The sequence below is a fragment of the Macaca mulatta genome, chromosome 8 (assembly GCF_049350105.2).
Source record: "Macaca mulatta isolate MMU2019108-1 chromosome 8, T2T-MMU8v2.0, whole genome shotgun sequence".
Lineage (NCBI taxonomy): Eukaryota > Metazoa > Chordata > Mammalia > Primates > Cercopithecidae > Macaca > Macaca mulatta.
In genome coordinates, this window is record NC_133413.1 from 111,978,906 (window position 1) to 111,996,063 (window position 17,158).

General features: G+C 42.8%; 1 protein-coding gene across 4 annotated transcripts in view; it reads left to right on the top strand.

The window, feature by feature from the left end:
* GRHL2 (grainyhead like transcription factor 2) overlaps positions 1–17,158 on the top strand; it is a 184,879-nt gene that overhangs the window by 144,922 nt on the left and 22,799 nt on the right. For 3 of the 4 annotated variants that reach the window (XM_015145804.3, XM_028852802.2, XM_077943940.1), the window contains exons 12-13: positions 4,293–4,324; positions 14,067–14,161. In XM_015145804.3, the coding sequence (XP_015001290.1) occupies positions 4,293–4,324; positions 14,067–14,161 (127 nt within the window). Of the gene's footprint in view, positions 1–4,292; positions 4,325–9,722; positions 11,212–14,066; positions 14,162–17,158 lie in introns of those variants that run through there. The other variant, XM_077943941.1, reaches the window with a different exon arrangement.

Here is a 17,158-nt window from a genome sequence, read left to right on the forward strand (position 1 = left end):
GACAAGCCCCCTTAAGAAATAATTTCTGTCTTCTAGTTATATCTACAAGTGAAACGAAATATTTCAAACTAACGTAAATGTCCAATAATTAACTCACTATGGTAGCTCAAGTTGATGGAATATTATGCAGTCACTAAAATTTTAATTATGGAAACTATGTAGCAACATGGGACCTAGTTATGATAATGTTCAGTGGAAAAAAAAATGTAGAATAGTAATTTGTGTTCATATTATGATCCCAAAACATATAACTGAATTTGAAGGGAGCAAGAAAAATTGCAACACTTTTTACAGGGTTATGAGATATGGCTGATTTTTTGTTTTTGTTTTTAGTATTATTTCTGTTATGTGATTAAAAAAAATTGTGTGAAAAAGGAAAAAAATAATTATTTCCTTAGCATTAACCAGAATTGTTTTTCACCAAATCAATTGGGTTTTAATGAATTATTGATTCGATGAGTTTTCTTTTAAACCCAAAGTTCTTTGAGGAAACATCTGTTTTGAGAAATAGGAGTATAGTGACACATTTAAGTTTTTCTTCCATTCTAAGCATGCAGACACTCATTGGAATTGACCTTAGTGTAGGAAGAGAAATCACTACTGGCTTTACTTTCTCTTTTAGATGTATTTTGTCCCCCAGTATTCTGTGTTCTTTCATTAGATTCATGAGACAGAGCAACTCTACAACCACAGCTTTTTTCTTGTTATTCATGACCCAACATGGTAGTAAAATGCCTATAGCTGTTTCTGAAAACACATTAACACTAAAAACTGATTTAACATTTTCATCCTGTCTTACTTGTTGGATAAGAACAAGGACACAAAGTGGGGAGGAGGAATTTTATAATTTATCAAGATAAGCATGCCAGTACCTATTTTTTTTTAATTCCTAAGACCATGGTGATGATTTGTGTCTGCACTGTCTGTGCCCCATGGGATTTTATGGAGCTAGGTTTCCATGCCTTCCAGAAGAAGGGATAATTGAGTTAAATTGTTCTTATTGTTTAGTTTACTGTCATGACTCTGGCCTCAGTTCCATGTCAAAGCTAACAACCTGACCTGTTCTCTTGGCAAGATTTCTCCAAAATACACGAAGTGTAAATTAATCTGAGGAGGAAAAGTGGCCCTATCTGGCTGCTCTTGACTGTCAGTCCACTGACCTATCCTGCCCCCAGGTGTCATGAGCCCGGCTGTCAGCCTGAGGCAGAATCAGAAGGAAAGTGCAGATGTTTCAGTCTGTTGGTTTCAGCATTTGCCAGGCAGCCCAGTCAGCACCCCCCTGTATATCCTGCTTGTATATCCCGCTGTATATCTGAAGGCCTTCCTCGGAGCTCTCAGCCTTCTCCCATGGCCTTGGATTCGGAGAGGAGGATCAATGAAGAAGCCTGCCCTGAGTTTCTGGTAACAAAGGAACACACTCAGCTGTCCCTAGAACAACCTGTGACTATCCTGTGATTGATCAGCTAGCTTAGCTGAAGGAAAGGAGCTTGGACAGTGGCTAGGGACTTTCAGACTGCCTTTTCTCCAAAAAGCTAGATGCCTGGGAGATCTTTTCAAAGACAGGAGGGAAGAGGCAGTGCCATGGCCTGAGATTCGGGGATGGAGCAGAGATTGGCTAACTTTGACCTGCAAAACAAGAGCCAGCGGTGGCAGGTCAATGGATATGGCTGGTTTCCCTTAAGTGGGTAGAAAGAGAAAGGGGAGCAAGAGAGACGCAAGGATTTGTAGCATCTCAAAAACCACTGCAGTCCTGAGACTTGCTAAAATCAGCTGCATTACAGCTGTACACAACTGCAGGGCCAGCAGCCCTGTGGTTCTCATGGGCAGTGAGGGACTCCCAAGCTATGCTGAAGCTACAGGGCAGCAGTCCTTGTTCACTCAAGGACACGACTTGGGGAGTGGGTATTTCGCTGTCAGGCTACCTGCCCCCCACCTCTCCCATTATCTCATTGATTCACATGTGGATTGAAATATTCTTGAGACACTCATCAAAACTATTATGAAGGAATAAATCCAATGTGCAGGCACTATGGAGCCCTTCAGTCTCACTCACCTGATATTGAAGCCCTGATATTCAGGCTGTTTTTGTCTGGATGCCTTTAAAGGTCATGTGATTAGGCGAGATTGGGAAAAATGGTGGGATGCAGAGGCATTGTCTTTTTAGATAATGTCTACTTTGCTTGCATCAACCTTCTTCAAAGCTCTTGAACCCAAGGAGGACTCCTCTCCTTTCTCACACACTCAGAAACCATTTCTTGCACTGTTGTTTGTAAAAAAAAAAAAAAAACTTTTTCCAAATCATAGGAGTTATTGATAAGGATTCAGATTCCTGAGTTCCATCCTTGATCTTTTGAGTTAAAATTCCCCAAGTGAGTTCCAGGAATTTTTATTTACGATAAAGTCTCCAGATATTTTTATGCACTCTAAAGTTTGAAAAACATGCTCTAAAAATTAAGTTAGTGCAATGGGCCCAATAGCTGACATGGTAGAAATAGTGGGTCCTTGTGAGCAAGGAGGAGAAATGACAAAGAAGGGACAGTGATGTAAAGAACATTCTGGAGGGTGGGAAAACACCTAAGAGAAGGCTGCTTCCATCTTTGAGTCACCAACCAACTTTGCAGAGGCCAGTAGTCAGGCCAGATAGATGCACTATGCCACGTTTAAAGAAAGCAGCAAAACACAAGCCAACATGGGGAACTTTATCAAAATAATCCAGTTGCATGGCCAGTGGAATGCCCCAGCCTCCTTCACTTAGGTGGGTTACTCCATATTCATGAAATTAAGCAGTCCTATTCCTTGTACATCCCAATGACAGTTGCTCTGAATGCCATGCTGAGACTTCTGGTGGGAAGAAAAAACTTACCTCCTCTGTTTTCTGTTTAAGAAGAAACTAAGTATGCAATACAAAGATCCTTCCAAAGACGGGAGAGAAGAGGCAGTGCCATGGCCTTAGATTTGGGGATGGAGCAGAGATTGGCTAACTTTGACCTGCAAAACAAGAGCCAGCAGTGGCAGGCCAGTGGATATGGCTGGTTTCCCTTAAGTGGGTAGAAAGAGAAAGGGAAGCAAGAGAGACGAAAGGATTTGTAGCATCTCAAAAACCACTGCAGTCAAAAACCACCATAGCCATTAAAAAATTAAGAGGACAAATTCCTGTAGAAATCTGAGCTAATGACTAGAATGACTCATTCCCGGAGAGTTCCAGGTAACCAGTCTTGTTTTGTAACTAGATCTAGGCTTGACGGCATCCCAGGAACTGCCAAGAGCCTTTGAGAAGGTTTGCAGGGAGGTTGTCTATCTAGACACAGCTGTTTCTCACCCAGGCAGAGGCAGGGACAGTGACTAATGTACTAGAATCAGAGGTTACTTTTGAGTTAATATGTAAATACCTCATACTAACTCACTCAAACACACTCAAACACACTCAAACACAATAGTCCTGTTCTTCACTCAAACACAACAGTCCTGACACACACAGATAAAGATGACAAAAGACTCACAATTAATGTTTACAGATAATTGGGTCAAGAGGACATATATACATAGCAGATGCCCTCTGGATTTCTCCCATGGTTCTTTCTATAAAATAATAAGGATGCTTCATAATTTCTTTAATCTGATTCTGCCTTCTGCCATGCCAACTACCTAAAGTCTGTCTTTGGAGATCTTCCTTCTGGCCAGGAACACTTTCCAGAGCTAAATGACCTTTCCTGGCCTGAAGACTGTTGACTCCTAAATTTCTGTGGTTGCAGGGATGCCAAGATACCCTGAGCCCCTTTGGGGAGTAAGTAGACAGGCCTACTTACCGTCACACTGCTCTCTTACCCCACTCTCCATCCCCCATTTGATCCACAGGCAAGCTGATTCCAGACACTGTGCTACACAGGGGGCAGGAAAGGACCCACCCTGCAAAGCCAGAGCCTTTGTAAACAATGGATTTTAGATCCCACCAAAATATCTCCTTAATGTCAAGAGTAAGATTTGGCTTAATGCCATAGTTAATCTAATCCGACTGACTTTAGCTAGAAATAATCAGATTTCCAATCTTATTTTATTAAAATCTAGGAATTAACTCCATGGAGATTATAAGGAGGTTAAATATGGATTTCCTTAGAAATACACACACACACACACACACACACACACACACACACACACACAGCATCATTAAACAGATTAGTCTTTTGCCTTTTTAAGAGACAGTTTATGCCTTAGGAAAGTCTGTACATCACGTAATATTTTTTCCATTTCTTCTCTCTGACCTACAGTAAGCCTATTGTTTTGTTCCACAGGTGTATTACAATGCGGATGATGAACGAGAAGGGTAAGACACTCGGTTCTTTCATTTCAACGCTCCAAGTCAGCGCATGTCAGTGGTAATGGCTCTTCCAGCACTGGATAACCCTAGGCAGGAAGTGAAACCCTCCTCTCACCTCAGGACTCACAGCTGAGAGACGCTTGATTCTGGGGACCATCTGGGAGGGAGGCTGGGGGCTGGAGGAATGAATAACTTTCTACTTCCAGGATTCTTTCCCCACCCGCTTCCTCCCTATGACCCACCCCTTTGAATAACTAGCTGTTTTTCTAAGGGACCCATTCCTTCCATTCCATCCTTTCATCAATAATCCAGTTGGTGAAATCTTCTTGGTAGTTCTTCTTACCTATTGTTTGGCCCCAACACAAGATCAAGATGAGCTTGAGGCAAGACTCAAAGATGACAGCCTACCCTACTTCCGGTACTGTCTGGGATGCACACACAACCCTCAAATCCCTCTCCCTGAGAAGAAGTTAGCCTGGCAGGCCAGTAGTGAGGCTGGTTTGAATATCATTTGGACTGAGAGCCTTTTCAATTGTGGGTAAGAGACAGTCACAGAGATGCCCAATGTCTCCACATCCTGAATGTGGTCCTGCAGGCTTTCAGGAGCAGCCAGATCTTCAAATTGCTTTCTCTCCATTAATTTAGTTTGTAGACTCAGAATTTTAGGGCCAAAAGGAAACTTTAAGGTCATTTAGCTGACCTCCCCTCGTAGATGATGGTAACAGCTATACCACCTATTTGACAAGCAGTCAGCCATTTTCTACTTGAAAATTCCCAGTGATGGAGAGTTCATGTGTGTGAGATAGCTCATCACACTATTGGACAATTCCAGCTCTTAGGGAGTTCTTTTGTCTGTTGAGCTGATGTCTACCTTCTTTTGACTTCTACCATTGGTCTTAGCTCTGCTCTCTGGATAAGTCTCATCTTCCCTCATCATTCAAACATCCCCTTCCTCCCTACAACTGTTCTTGGTAAAATATAGTTTTACTTCTCAACATCTTAATTTCCCTCCCAGGTATACTACTAAATTTGTTAGTAGTCTCCTTAAAATTGGCTGGATCAGAATAAATATATGTTCTGAACCACGTGAGTTGCAGATTATATTGGAAGATTTCTTCTTAGGACCTGGATGCTATTTTATACTCAAAGCAATCTAGAACTACATGCATTTTCAATAGCTACTTTATGTTCTTGGTTGCATTACATATGTGTCACTAAAATCTTTACATCTTTTTTCTTCAAGCTACAGTCAAACCAGGGCTTCCCTATTCTTATATAATTAATATATTTACTTACAAAACATTTCACAGTTGGCAAAATGGAGCAGATATTGCTGAGTTTATTCCTAGAGCAGAGGTTGGCAAACTATAGCCAGAGGACCAAATCAGGCCCACTGCCTGTTTTAGTATCGTCTGCAAACTACAAATGGTTTTTACATTTTTTTCAATGGTTGAAAAGAATTCAAAAGAAGAATAATATTGTGTGACATGAAAATTAAATAAAATCCAAGTGTTCTTAAGTAAAGTGCTACTGGAAACAGCTGTGTCAATTCATTTATGTATTGTCTGTGGCATCTTTGCTGCTACAGCAGCAGAGTTGAATAGTTACAACAGAGACCATATGGCCTGCAAAGTCTAAATATTGCCTGCCCCTTTGCAGAAAAAGTTTGCCACCTTCTATCCTAAAAGACAGAAAATCTCAAAGGAGTCAAATGATTCCCTAGCTGATGAGGAGCAGAACCTCATCCAGCACTTAACCTCTAAATTCTGAGTTCTAAATCTTCTAAATACCTAATTAGACTGTTCTTTCTATCTTGGCACATACATAATATATTCCCAGTGGTTAGAATGAACAGAAATGACTAGCACTGTCAATTCTAATCAGTAATTCCCATGTTTAATGAGGCACAATGTGGAGTCACAGAAACAACATTGACTCTGAGCTCAGGAAGCCCGAGTTCCACTCCTGGGCTACCGCTTACTAATGTAAAGCCTTGAGCCAGCTCCTTGATCTCTGGGCTTTGGTTTCCTTAATTTGACATTGAGGATCTTGCATAAGATCTCGAAGATTCCATCCAACAGTAACATGCTATTGTTTTCATGGGAAAACTTAGTATTATGAGTGAGAAGGGTCTGAGATCCTGAAAGCTCATTGATGTGCAGACCTCAGTTGTAAATCTCTCTCACCTCAAACTGTCCTTCCTTGCAAGCTGACTGCAGTTAGATGGCCATCGACCTACTTGTAACTCCATTGGTTTGGCTTCTCTGTCTTGGCTCACCCTGTGTTATTGTACAAACATGAGGCCCAAGGCCTGCATCTTTTGCTCTTACACATCACACTAGAGTTTGAATGAGTGACATGAATAGTGTTGGAGCCTGAGTGTTAAGACATGGTAGGTGTGTGGCTATAGTGATGTGTAAAAGTAATAATTAACATGACTGGATACCTTGGCTAGGCACTGTGCTAAGTGCTTTATGCAAGATCTCATTGAATTCTCCCAGACTTCCCATGACTCCCATTTTATAATGAGGACACTGAGGCTTCAAGAGATTAGGAGACTTGTTCAAAGACACACAGCTGGTAAGTGATAGAGGCAGGATTTAAACCTGGGTCTCGCTGTATTTCCCATCACTGGCTTTTAGCCATGATGCTCTACTGTCTAATCCTCTTAATTCTCAAACTGCGGCTACAAAGTAGGCATCAAGAGACAGGCCCTCGCTGAGATAGCTTTCCGGCCTTGACAAAGGCACACCCTTGGTTCATTCCTTGGAGTGTAGGACCTAGACTGTGACAAGCCCAGATGAGTGTGTCTAGCAGAGGGGAGCAGATCTGAGGCCACCATAAGTGTTCACCTAACCTTAAGGAGTGCCAGCTTCACGGGTATTTGTACAACTTCCATCAGGACTGCTCATTGGCCACATTTTTTCCTCTCCCTGCCATGTTGATTAATACATTAATTAATGCTCACATTCGTGTTCAAGTATGCAAATGAGTGCTTAAAATCATCACTCACACAATGACCAGACTGAGGATATAACACACAAGAGCCCCTCTCCTGGTAACCCCACAATCACGCAGATGTGTTGACTTCTCTGCATTTCTAGTCTGGTAGGCAGGGAATATGGCAGTTAGAAATAGAGTCTTTTGGACAGCAGTTCTCAATGCCAGGTCTCTTGCTGCACAATCAGATCACTTGGGGTTTTAAAAAATATCATGTTAGTCAGCCATAATTTGAATCTGGTTTTGATCTTAGAAGTTCTTAACTTAAAATAGCAATCTTTTAGAGTCTCATTTTTCTCATCTAACAGCAGGATAATAATACCCACCTGCTAGCGTTATTATAAGCATTAATGTAAAGAATGTCCTGACACATGGAATTTGATTTTTTTTTAAGTCATAGCTATTGTTATTGTTAAGATTCCTATTCCGACCATGAAAAAAATGATACTTAATTGAGAAATGGAAGAGAGGGAGATAGAGATGAAAAGAAAGAAGAAGCTAAACAAATACTTTTTCCATAGAGAATAGTCCTTTAATGTGGAATTTATGGATGTCTCTTATGGAGAAAGAGGGGCAGGCTTTAAACCCCCTGAAATAATATGCAAGTTGATATGCAAATAGCATGCATGATGATAAATTCTATTTCCATTATTTTTGGAGATCTGGTCTTCATCTACATCTGGCCTCTGGTTTCTTGGAAACCCCTCTTGCTCTGATCCTCTGTCCTCAGTGGGTCCCGCTGAGGTCCTCTTTTTCCAGCCTGCAGCAAGACCCCTTCAAGTCAAGCAGCTCTGTGGCTTCTACACTGCATTTGGGGCACTAGGATCCTTGTAAGATTGGGTGATCGTGTGTTCAGAGGTCAGTGGTTTCTCTTCAAGATCTTACCATTTCCAGGCTGCTTGGGATGCTCAGACCGCAACTCTCTCCAAGAATTTATTTTCTCCCATGCTTCTTAAAGGCACACCACATACCATTATCTCCCTTGGAACCACCATGTATAATCTCGTCAATGGTTGAGACTTTAGGAAAACAAGAGCCAGAAGAAGGTAAACGTTGGACAGGTCACCCCCAAGGTTGGTCTCACACCATTCTGAGAGTTGGCTTCTGAAGTGACTTCACTCATGAGGCTCTGAGTGTCTGCAGCAGAGGGCCCTGCCTCTCCTGCAGGAGGGAGGTCCTGTAGACACTGCCAGACTAAACCATGAGCTCGATCATAGCGTTGTTGAGAATAGGAGACCAAGATCCTGCTCATCTTCCACGGAATCAAACATTTTGGCTAGAATTTATTGCCTTTTTGGGGAGTCAGAGATTATTAACCAATCAACAGTGAGTGCATTTAATCAACATAATGTTAAATCTAAAAACTCATCACTCTGTGTTTATTATCAGTTTTTATGGGATTACAAAATAAAATTCTTCTAGAGTCCTGTACTATTTCTCTTAGAGGAATGATTTTCCAGAGAATCAAGTGCTTTTCTTTGATAAAGTTGCCAGGGATGCCAAGCAAACCATGAAACGTAGGAGGTGGTGGGTTATGCATTACCAAATATACCTGAATATAAAGTGATTAAAAATAGTGGGCAATGTCCCCAATTTCCCAAGGAGAAGATGAAGACATAAAGTTTTGAGGCCAGTCTAAATAGGTAAACCTTTATAGATATAGCCAAAAGAGTCAATGATTTACTGATACTACCTTTTGCTAATTTAATTACACATACATTTAAATAAAAACATGTTGTATAGTTTAGAAATATCTATCACATTTTGTGAAATACGCTTACTGAAATTCTTCACAATTCACCTTCAACATTAGGTCCTTTCTCATCACTGAAGTTACTTTTTACCTCAAATAACTGATATAAATGTTATATGTGGGTCTGTTTCTACTGTCTGTTTTTCTTTTGGTCCTGTTTATTAGTCTGCTTGATAAACATTGATTTAATGGTAGACAATGTATATACAAATTATGGAGATTGTATATGATCATATTTCTTTCTTATGAAAGTTATGCTGCCTCAGTGGGTGCAGATCACTATAACTGAGTCAGGGGCAGAGCTGACCCAAACCTGTAGTTTGTATTAGCCTCAAACTACTTCTGGCTCACCCTAGGTTGTAGTTATGAGGGACTTACTATGGGTCTTTTTCTTTGGTGAGGCCTGATAACCTGATTTTTGACTCCTTAGGATGATGAGACTGCCAAAACCTCTTCAATGATTTTTCAAGGGCTTTTTGCATAACTTATTCTCTTGTCCTATGCAGCTTAAGAACTCGGCAAATGCTTTCACTGGAATACTACAGAGTGTCTGGCTCACTTCTCTGTACCTCCCTTCTCTCTGGAAGTTTGACAATAAATTCTGGGTACCTTTGTAATCCTAAACCCCAATTTTTGTTTCTCAAACACTAGGAGATTGCTGAAAGCTATGAAAGCATCCTTGCCCTTAGGTCTGAGCCTCATCTTCTACACCCCACCAAGAACTGGCAAGTGCTTTGAGAGAAGAAGTTGTCACTGATGATCAGCTCACCTCTCTGCAGTAGATTTCAGCTCCTCAGGTTCCAGCTGCCTCATCAGCAGCTCTCCAATACCTTCAATAAGATTTAAAAATTTTTTTTCAACAGTTTTTCAAGTCTTCTTGGCTGGAACATTGGTCTGCCACAAGCTATAACATTTTAGCAGGAAACAGAAATATCTATATTACCTTTGAAAATGATTCCTCTGGGGCCTACTGACCTAGTTTTTTATGACTTGCAATTTTGAGCTCATAATTCACTAATAGTTACTAAATGTATGTTGTGTGTTTTTTGTTTGTTTTTGGTTTTTTACTGATTCTCTCAAATGATTTCTATTAAACATCCTAAAGCAGCATTGATTGAAATCATTTGGGGCTAAGTTCTTCCCCAAAGAGTAATTCGTTGAAAATAAATGGATTTAGACCCTACTTCATAATGTGAAAGACTTTGTGCAGCTTTGAATATAAGATGACTTCTTTTCTGAGGATAACATGGGCAAGGGACTTCCATTTAGGTAGGGCATTCATGGTAACAGCATACATAGGCCACAAGCAGAGTTGAGAAATAGGCAAACTACATCTCCGTGGTGCCTGCAACCCCATTCTTTCCTCTTCTTGGGCACCTCCTCAGTAGGCAAACAATGCCTAGTGAAGTTGACCCTGGCAGGTAGGCTGCAACCTTGCCTTTTACAGGTTTGGCCAGAGATCCTTGGTTCAGACCTGACACCTTCCCACTGTTTTTCTGATGAAACTTAACACTACCTTTACACCTCAGGGACTTGCTTTTCCTGAGTTGATCCTACAAGGTAATGGCCGAATGTGCTGTTGAGCCTAGAATCATTCTACATAATAACCCCATATTGTGCCAGGGAGGTGGAAATTGATGTCAGAGAAAGCACCTTTTTCTTGCTCTCCGGTCCTTCTGTGGTACATGTATCCCTCAGTATTTGTGGAAGATTGGCCTCAGGACCTCCCACGGATACCAAAATTCACAGACTGAAGAAGAGTCTCTGGTATAAAATGGCATGGTATTTGCATATAACTGACACACGTCCTCCCTTAAATCATCTCTAGATTATTTATAATATCTAATCCTTCACAAATTCTGTGTAAGTAATTGATATACTATATTGTTTTGGGACTAATGATAAGGAAAAAAAGTCTGTACATGTCCAGTACAGATGCAATTTTTTTCTGAATTTTTTTATTGTGGTTGGTTGAAGCTATAAGAATGGATGTGGAACCCACAGCTACAGAGGGCGGGCTGCAACTGGACTGGGCATCAGGAGACCTGAAATTTGCTTTCTTCTTCTGTCAAATGGGGCAGTCATGGCTGCCCTTCTTTTCTTGCCTTGCTTTGAAAATAAATGAAACAGTTGAATTTGAGCCACACAAACTTATTCACTCCTACTGAGTTTACAGATTTGAAAGTGTGAAAAAGCATTTTTGATCTCCCAGAAGAAATGTGGTTTATCCAAGATGTTATTTTAATGGCAGAGTTGGTCATGGTTCAGAACAGGGTGCTACCAAAAGTCAGCAGAACTGGAAAAATATAAATAAATCTTGCTTGGTGAAAAAGAAAGTCACTAGGTTAGGAACCCTCACACAGCATGATGGAGTGTCTGGTGATATTTCAGGCTATTTACCCATTATTAACCTACTGGTCACTGACTGCTGTGAATGGGTTTTTAAATCTTCTAGCCCTGAGGCCGTGGTCACTTCAGTTCCAAGATGGACAGAGTAACAGACCTGCTTTTATGACAACATAGTGAGAGGAAGGTGGAGGGAACACTGCCCTAAAATCTTTAATAAGTTACCACCTTCAGCTGGGATCTGGGTTTTATATTTTTTCTCTAGTTGTTTCTATAGTCTGACTTACTAGGAAATAAATGAAGAGGATGCTGACACTGAAGAGCATTTCTCATACCCTTCCTCATTATCTCAGGGTTATTGAATAGCTTTATCATGAGGTCGCTTCCTCAAAGGTGCTTCTCTGAACAGCCTGTTTCATGTATCAGTTGCATTGCCCTGCATTTGACACTGAACGCACTGCACCTCTTGTCATCACTGAAATGGGATAAAATTAGTCCTTGCCTCGGCTGGCTTAAGGGTGCTCGTAAGACTTCAGTGACAGAGGAGAAATGTGCTTTGTAACATCTGAAGTCTTATTAAGGACTTTGAAGGACAGATATACCTTTTAGACCAGCTAGTATGAGAAGGTAAATTAAAGCAGCATTGGTTTAATAACTTAAACTGTTAGACTTAACAGAAATACTTTGGGGACTGTTCACAGTTTTATACCATGTGCTTCTTTTTTTTTTTGAGATGGAGTCTTGCTGTATCACCCAGGCTGGTGAGATCTCAGCTCACTGAAACCTCTGCCTCCCGAGTTCTAGCAATTCTCCTGCTTCAGCCCCCAGAGTAGCTGGGATTACAGGCGTGCGCTACCACCTCCAGCTAATTTTGGTATTTTTAGTACAGACAGGGTTTCACCATGTTGACCAGGCTGGTCTTGACCTCTCAACCTCAAGTGATCCTCCCGCCTCAGCCTCCCACAGTGCTGGGATTATAGGCGTGAGCCACCATGCCCGGCCATATACCATGTGCTCTTTTTACCACTAGATGCTACCATTAACTTCATTTGAGAATTGATACATAACTTCATAATGACAATAATGCTGATGGAGAGTTGAAGGTTTTGCATGATCTTGAAAGCTTGGGACTAATAATACTGTCAATCTCCCATGCAGGGAGCTTTACCAACATTAGTCCTTCAGGTGACCAAAGTGGCTGTTTGGGATGTCTGCTATCTGATGGTAAATGGAAACTCGAACATCTTTCAAACTGTCTGCCTTGTTTACTCTTCTCAAAGTCTCTCTTCCTCTAATCTCTCCAACTTGTTGTTGTCATCATCATCATCATCATCATCATCATCATCATCTTCATCTAACACTTGAAGAGCGCTTACTATGTATCAGGGAGCCTTGAGTGCTTTACACATGGGGATTTATTCAATTTTCTTAACAGCCTCCTTTTAAAGATAAGGAGACTGAGGCCCAAGAAAGTTGAGGAACTGGTCCAGGCTCCTATAGCAAATTATAAGGCGGGGATTTAAACCGAGGTCATGTGGTCTCAGAGTTCCTGTCTTAACAGCTGTGCGGAGCTACCCATCTCGCATTGTTTCACGTGCCTGGCCCCTGGAAGCTTGGGCCTTAATCCTGAATGTTGAAATCTCAAAAGATCAAAAGCCCTGAAGTCTAAAATCCCTCACGTCGTATTTTTGGGATTTCAACATTCAGGATCATGGCACCTGGGATTGTGTCTTTTGGGATTGTGATCAGCACTGGGTCCCAGGAATCTTCAGAGACACTAAAAATTTCTAAAAACCTGCATCTGTTCCCTTGAAGGTTTGAAAAACAGATTCCATTCGGGGACATTTTCTCATTATCAATGACTTCTATCCTCTCAGTTTCTGTTTCTCTCTCAGAAAAAAAAAAAAAAAAAAAAAATTCCTCCCCTTGCTTAGGATACCCGGAATGGACAGGGACTGTGGGAGGAAATGCGGAAACATCAGAACCGGCCGAGCTGGGGACACGCAAGGCCTCAGCACCACAGGCTTCTGGGAAAGGGGACTGCAAACCTCTCCTGAGAAAGAGCAAAGGCCTGGGCAGTGAGGTCTGGGTGTCTAAGGAACTTCCACCACTGCAGTCTCATCTGCTGCAGCCAGATGGAGAGGTAGAATGCAGGAAGGCAGGAAAGCCACATCACAGAACTCACGTCAGGCTGACAGCATTTCCAGAGGTCTCTGCTGTTCCTCCCAAGAGGGCTGGCAAAAGGGAGGAGGCCACCCAGGCCTCAGCCGGTTGTGAGGGGCTGATGTGACTTGAACACCATACGGACGCCAGGGATTTACTTCCCCCCAGCCCCGATCTTGAGCAGAAAGAAGGGATAGGTGTAGGACGGAGTGGGGAAAACCCACTTTTGAAGTCTCACCTTTGTGGATCCATATTCCGCAGTGGGAAGCACGCTAGGTCCATGCCCTAAAGATAGTGGTGTGTGTGTGCTGCTTCAGACAGGGATTGCTTGGGACCTGCAAGGGGAAGAGGAGGTTGGCTAGTGGATCCGGTTATAGAGCATAGGGATGGTATAAGCAAAGGAAAAGATAGAAACTGACACGTACATGAATGTGTGTTTTGACACCTTGCTTGTTTTACTTAAGGATTTCTGCTTATCTTTTCTAGCGGCAGTGTCCTGGTTAAACGGATGTTCAGGCCCATGGAAGAGGAGTTTGGTCCAGTGCCTTCAAAGCAGATGAAAGAAGAAGGGACAAAGCGAGGTATCTCTCCTGCTGGGGCATGCCCTCTCAGAAGGGATGCGGGGTGTCTCTCCCAAGAAGAGTTTGCAGCCCTCTTGCCCAGGCCCCCATGGCTCTGTGCCAGCCTGGTGACTTTCTCTTCACACAGGAAGTCCACAGTCTTCTCCTTTGCTTTAAACTCTGTCCTTTCAACACCTTAAGGAAACATTTGTTATTCCTGGGTGCTAGTTCTTTCCTTTGCCTTGGGAGAACGTAATGAATAAACAGACTCATCAAGCAGCCGGGTACAAGGTTAAGAATGAAACTCTTGCTGTGTGGATGTGACAGTCACACCTCATAAGAACTAGCGATTGAGCCTCATTTGATACATGCAAACAATTCATCTCACCCAAATAAATGAGCCTCAGGTTTCTGTGGCATCACCACTTACTCATTTTCTCCCAGTCAAGGGTCTTATTCTGCTTCACCAAGAGGGTAAGAAACAAAGCTTGACTGTGTTCATGTCTTGCCCAACATGTCAATACCGTATACGATTCCATGACCTTCCTTGGAGTAAGAGGAAAGTGTGTGGGTGCACATTTCCCCCAATATCCTGATGCAGCCAACACTGAGGAGGCTTATAGAGACCCAAGACCTACCAGTATTGGATTTTTTTCTTTTTTTGGGGGGGGGGAGACAGGGTCTTGCTCTGTCACCCAGGAGGTAGTGCAGTAGCACAATCACAGCTCACTGCAGCGTCGACCTGCTGGCTTTCCGCTATCCTCCCACCTCAGCCTCCTGAGCAGCTGCGACTACAGGCATGTACCACCATGTCTGGCTAATTTGTCTAATGTTTTGTAGAGATGAGGTCTCAATATGTTGCCCAGGTCTCAAACTTGTGAACTCAAGCTATCCTCCTGCCTGAGTCTACCAGCAGTACAGAATTTTTTTTTTTTTTTTTGACAAAGTCTTGCTCTGTTGCCAGGCTGGGGTGCAGTGGCATGCTCTTGGCTAACTGCAACCTCCACCTCTTGGGTTCAAGCGATTCTTCTGCCTCAGTCTCCCGCGTAGCTGGGACTACAGGCACGCGCCACCACGCCCAGCTAATTTTTGTATTTTTAGTAGAGACGGGGTTTCACCATGTTGGCCAGGATGGTCTCGATCTCTTCACCTCGTGATCCGCCTGCCTTAGCCTCCCAAAGTGCTGTGCAGACTTTTAATGAGTCAGTTCTCCATGTTAAATATGCGCAACATCTGCATAGGCTTAAGTACTTTGTTATTGAGAAATTTTATTTTTTTCCTGTTTGTTGTAATGGGATTTGCACTGTGGTCAAGAGAACTCCTCTGTAGCCTGCCACAGCCACCCACAGTTGTGTGACCTTGGAGGGGTTCCTCACACTTCTGCTCCTCGGCGTCCTCATCTGTAAAAAGGAGATGGCAGGAGTGCTGTCCTCATAGAGCTGTGTGAGGACTGAGGAGTTAACACCTGGGAGACGCTTCAGGCAGGTACCTCCCACATAGGCAGCACTCTGTGTTCACTGTTGTAACTGTTAGTTTTTATTATTAGTAACTAGTTAAGTGATATTATCATAACTGTGGATAAGTAATTAGTGCTTCACTATTGGATGGAAACAGCATAAATGCATAAATGCTACATTAGAAACATTTAAACCTTTACAAAAATTTCTTTAAAAAAATTTATTTTTTTGAGACAGAGTCTCATTGTCACCGAGGCTGGAGGGCAGTGGTGTGATTTCAGCTCATTGCAGCCTCCGCCTGCCACTCTCAGGTGATCATCCCACCTCAGCCTCCTGAGTAACTGGGACCGCAGCCACATGACACCATGCCTGGCTAATTTTTTGGTAGAGATAAGGTTTCACCATGTTGGCCAGGCTGGTCTTGAACTCCTGAGCTCAAGTGATCTGCCCGCCTCGGCCTTCCAAAGTGCTGGGATTACAGGTGTGAGCCACCATGCCCAGCCAAACCTTTAAAAAAATTTCTGATTTCACAGACTCACCATCAAATATTCCAGTACGTTTGAACTTCACTCTTGGATGCCTTTTCTATAGAGTCAGGGCAGTAACATGGACATTAGGAATCACAGAATCACACAGGTGAAGTTAATTATGGCTAGCCTTCATACAGAGTCCTTGGAGGGTAATCCAAAGACTGTTTTTCAGATTATTTTGAGATTGTGAAACCAGCACAAAAATTGCCAGTAGAAATTGTATTGGGCTGTGGCCTTTGAAACATCTGAATCATAGACACATGAGGGCGCTGTAGCCTTCCAGCAATAAAGGGCACTTTCCCCAGGAGTGACTTTTCTCTGGAAAAGGTCAGTGGGGTTCCTGGGCCCCTTGCTTGGAGCATCCACTGAGCTGGTCTTTGACAAGCAGGGGAATGAGGCTCAATGACTTTGCCTGTTGTTTATTTATTAGAAGTTCTCCAAGAGAGAGAATGGGCATAATTATTACCAACGCCGTGATTATTGGTTTTTGCCTTTGTGGCCATTTGTCAAGGTGACTGGGTGGGAGTCCCTTGGGGGCTGCCCGTGTGGCCGCCTGCCTTTGGCTGCACAATGTCTGGGATGCATGATAGTTGTTCTTGCGACTATCAGCCTAGTGATTATTTCAGTCGCTCTGCCACAGACACAGAGTAATGAAAGCTGGCTCCCTGGGAAAGCTGTGGGGGTGTACTGTGAGCCCAGTACACCTCGGGAGTTGCTGTCAACAGGCCCAGCAGGGGAATGGTGGAGCTGCCCTGCCTGGTGCCTCTCGGAGGCCCATCAACACGGCACAATGCTCCCTTTAACACTTTCCAGCCACACCTGAAGCAAGAAGAGCAGCCATATCATTTCAAAGACCACAATTTCAAAAGAAGAGATTTGTAAATCCAGTGGAAGCAGTGCTCATAATAGAATATGGTTTGGGGGACCAGGCTTGGTAGCTCATGCCTGTAATCCCAGCACTTTGGGAGGCTGAGACAGGTGGATCACTTGAGGCCAGGAGTTCGAGACCAGCCTGGCCAACGTGGTAACAC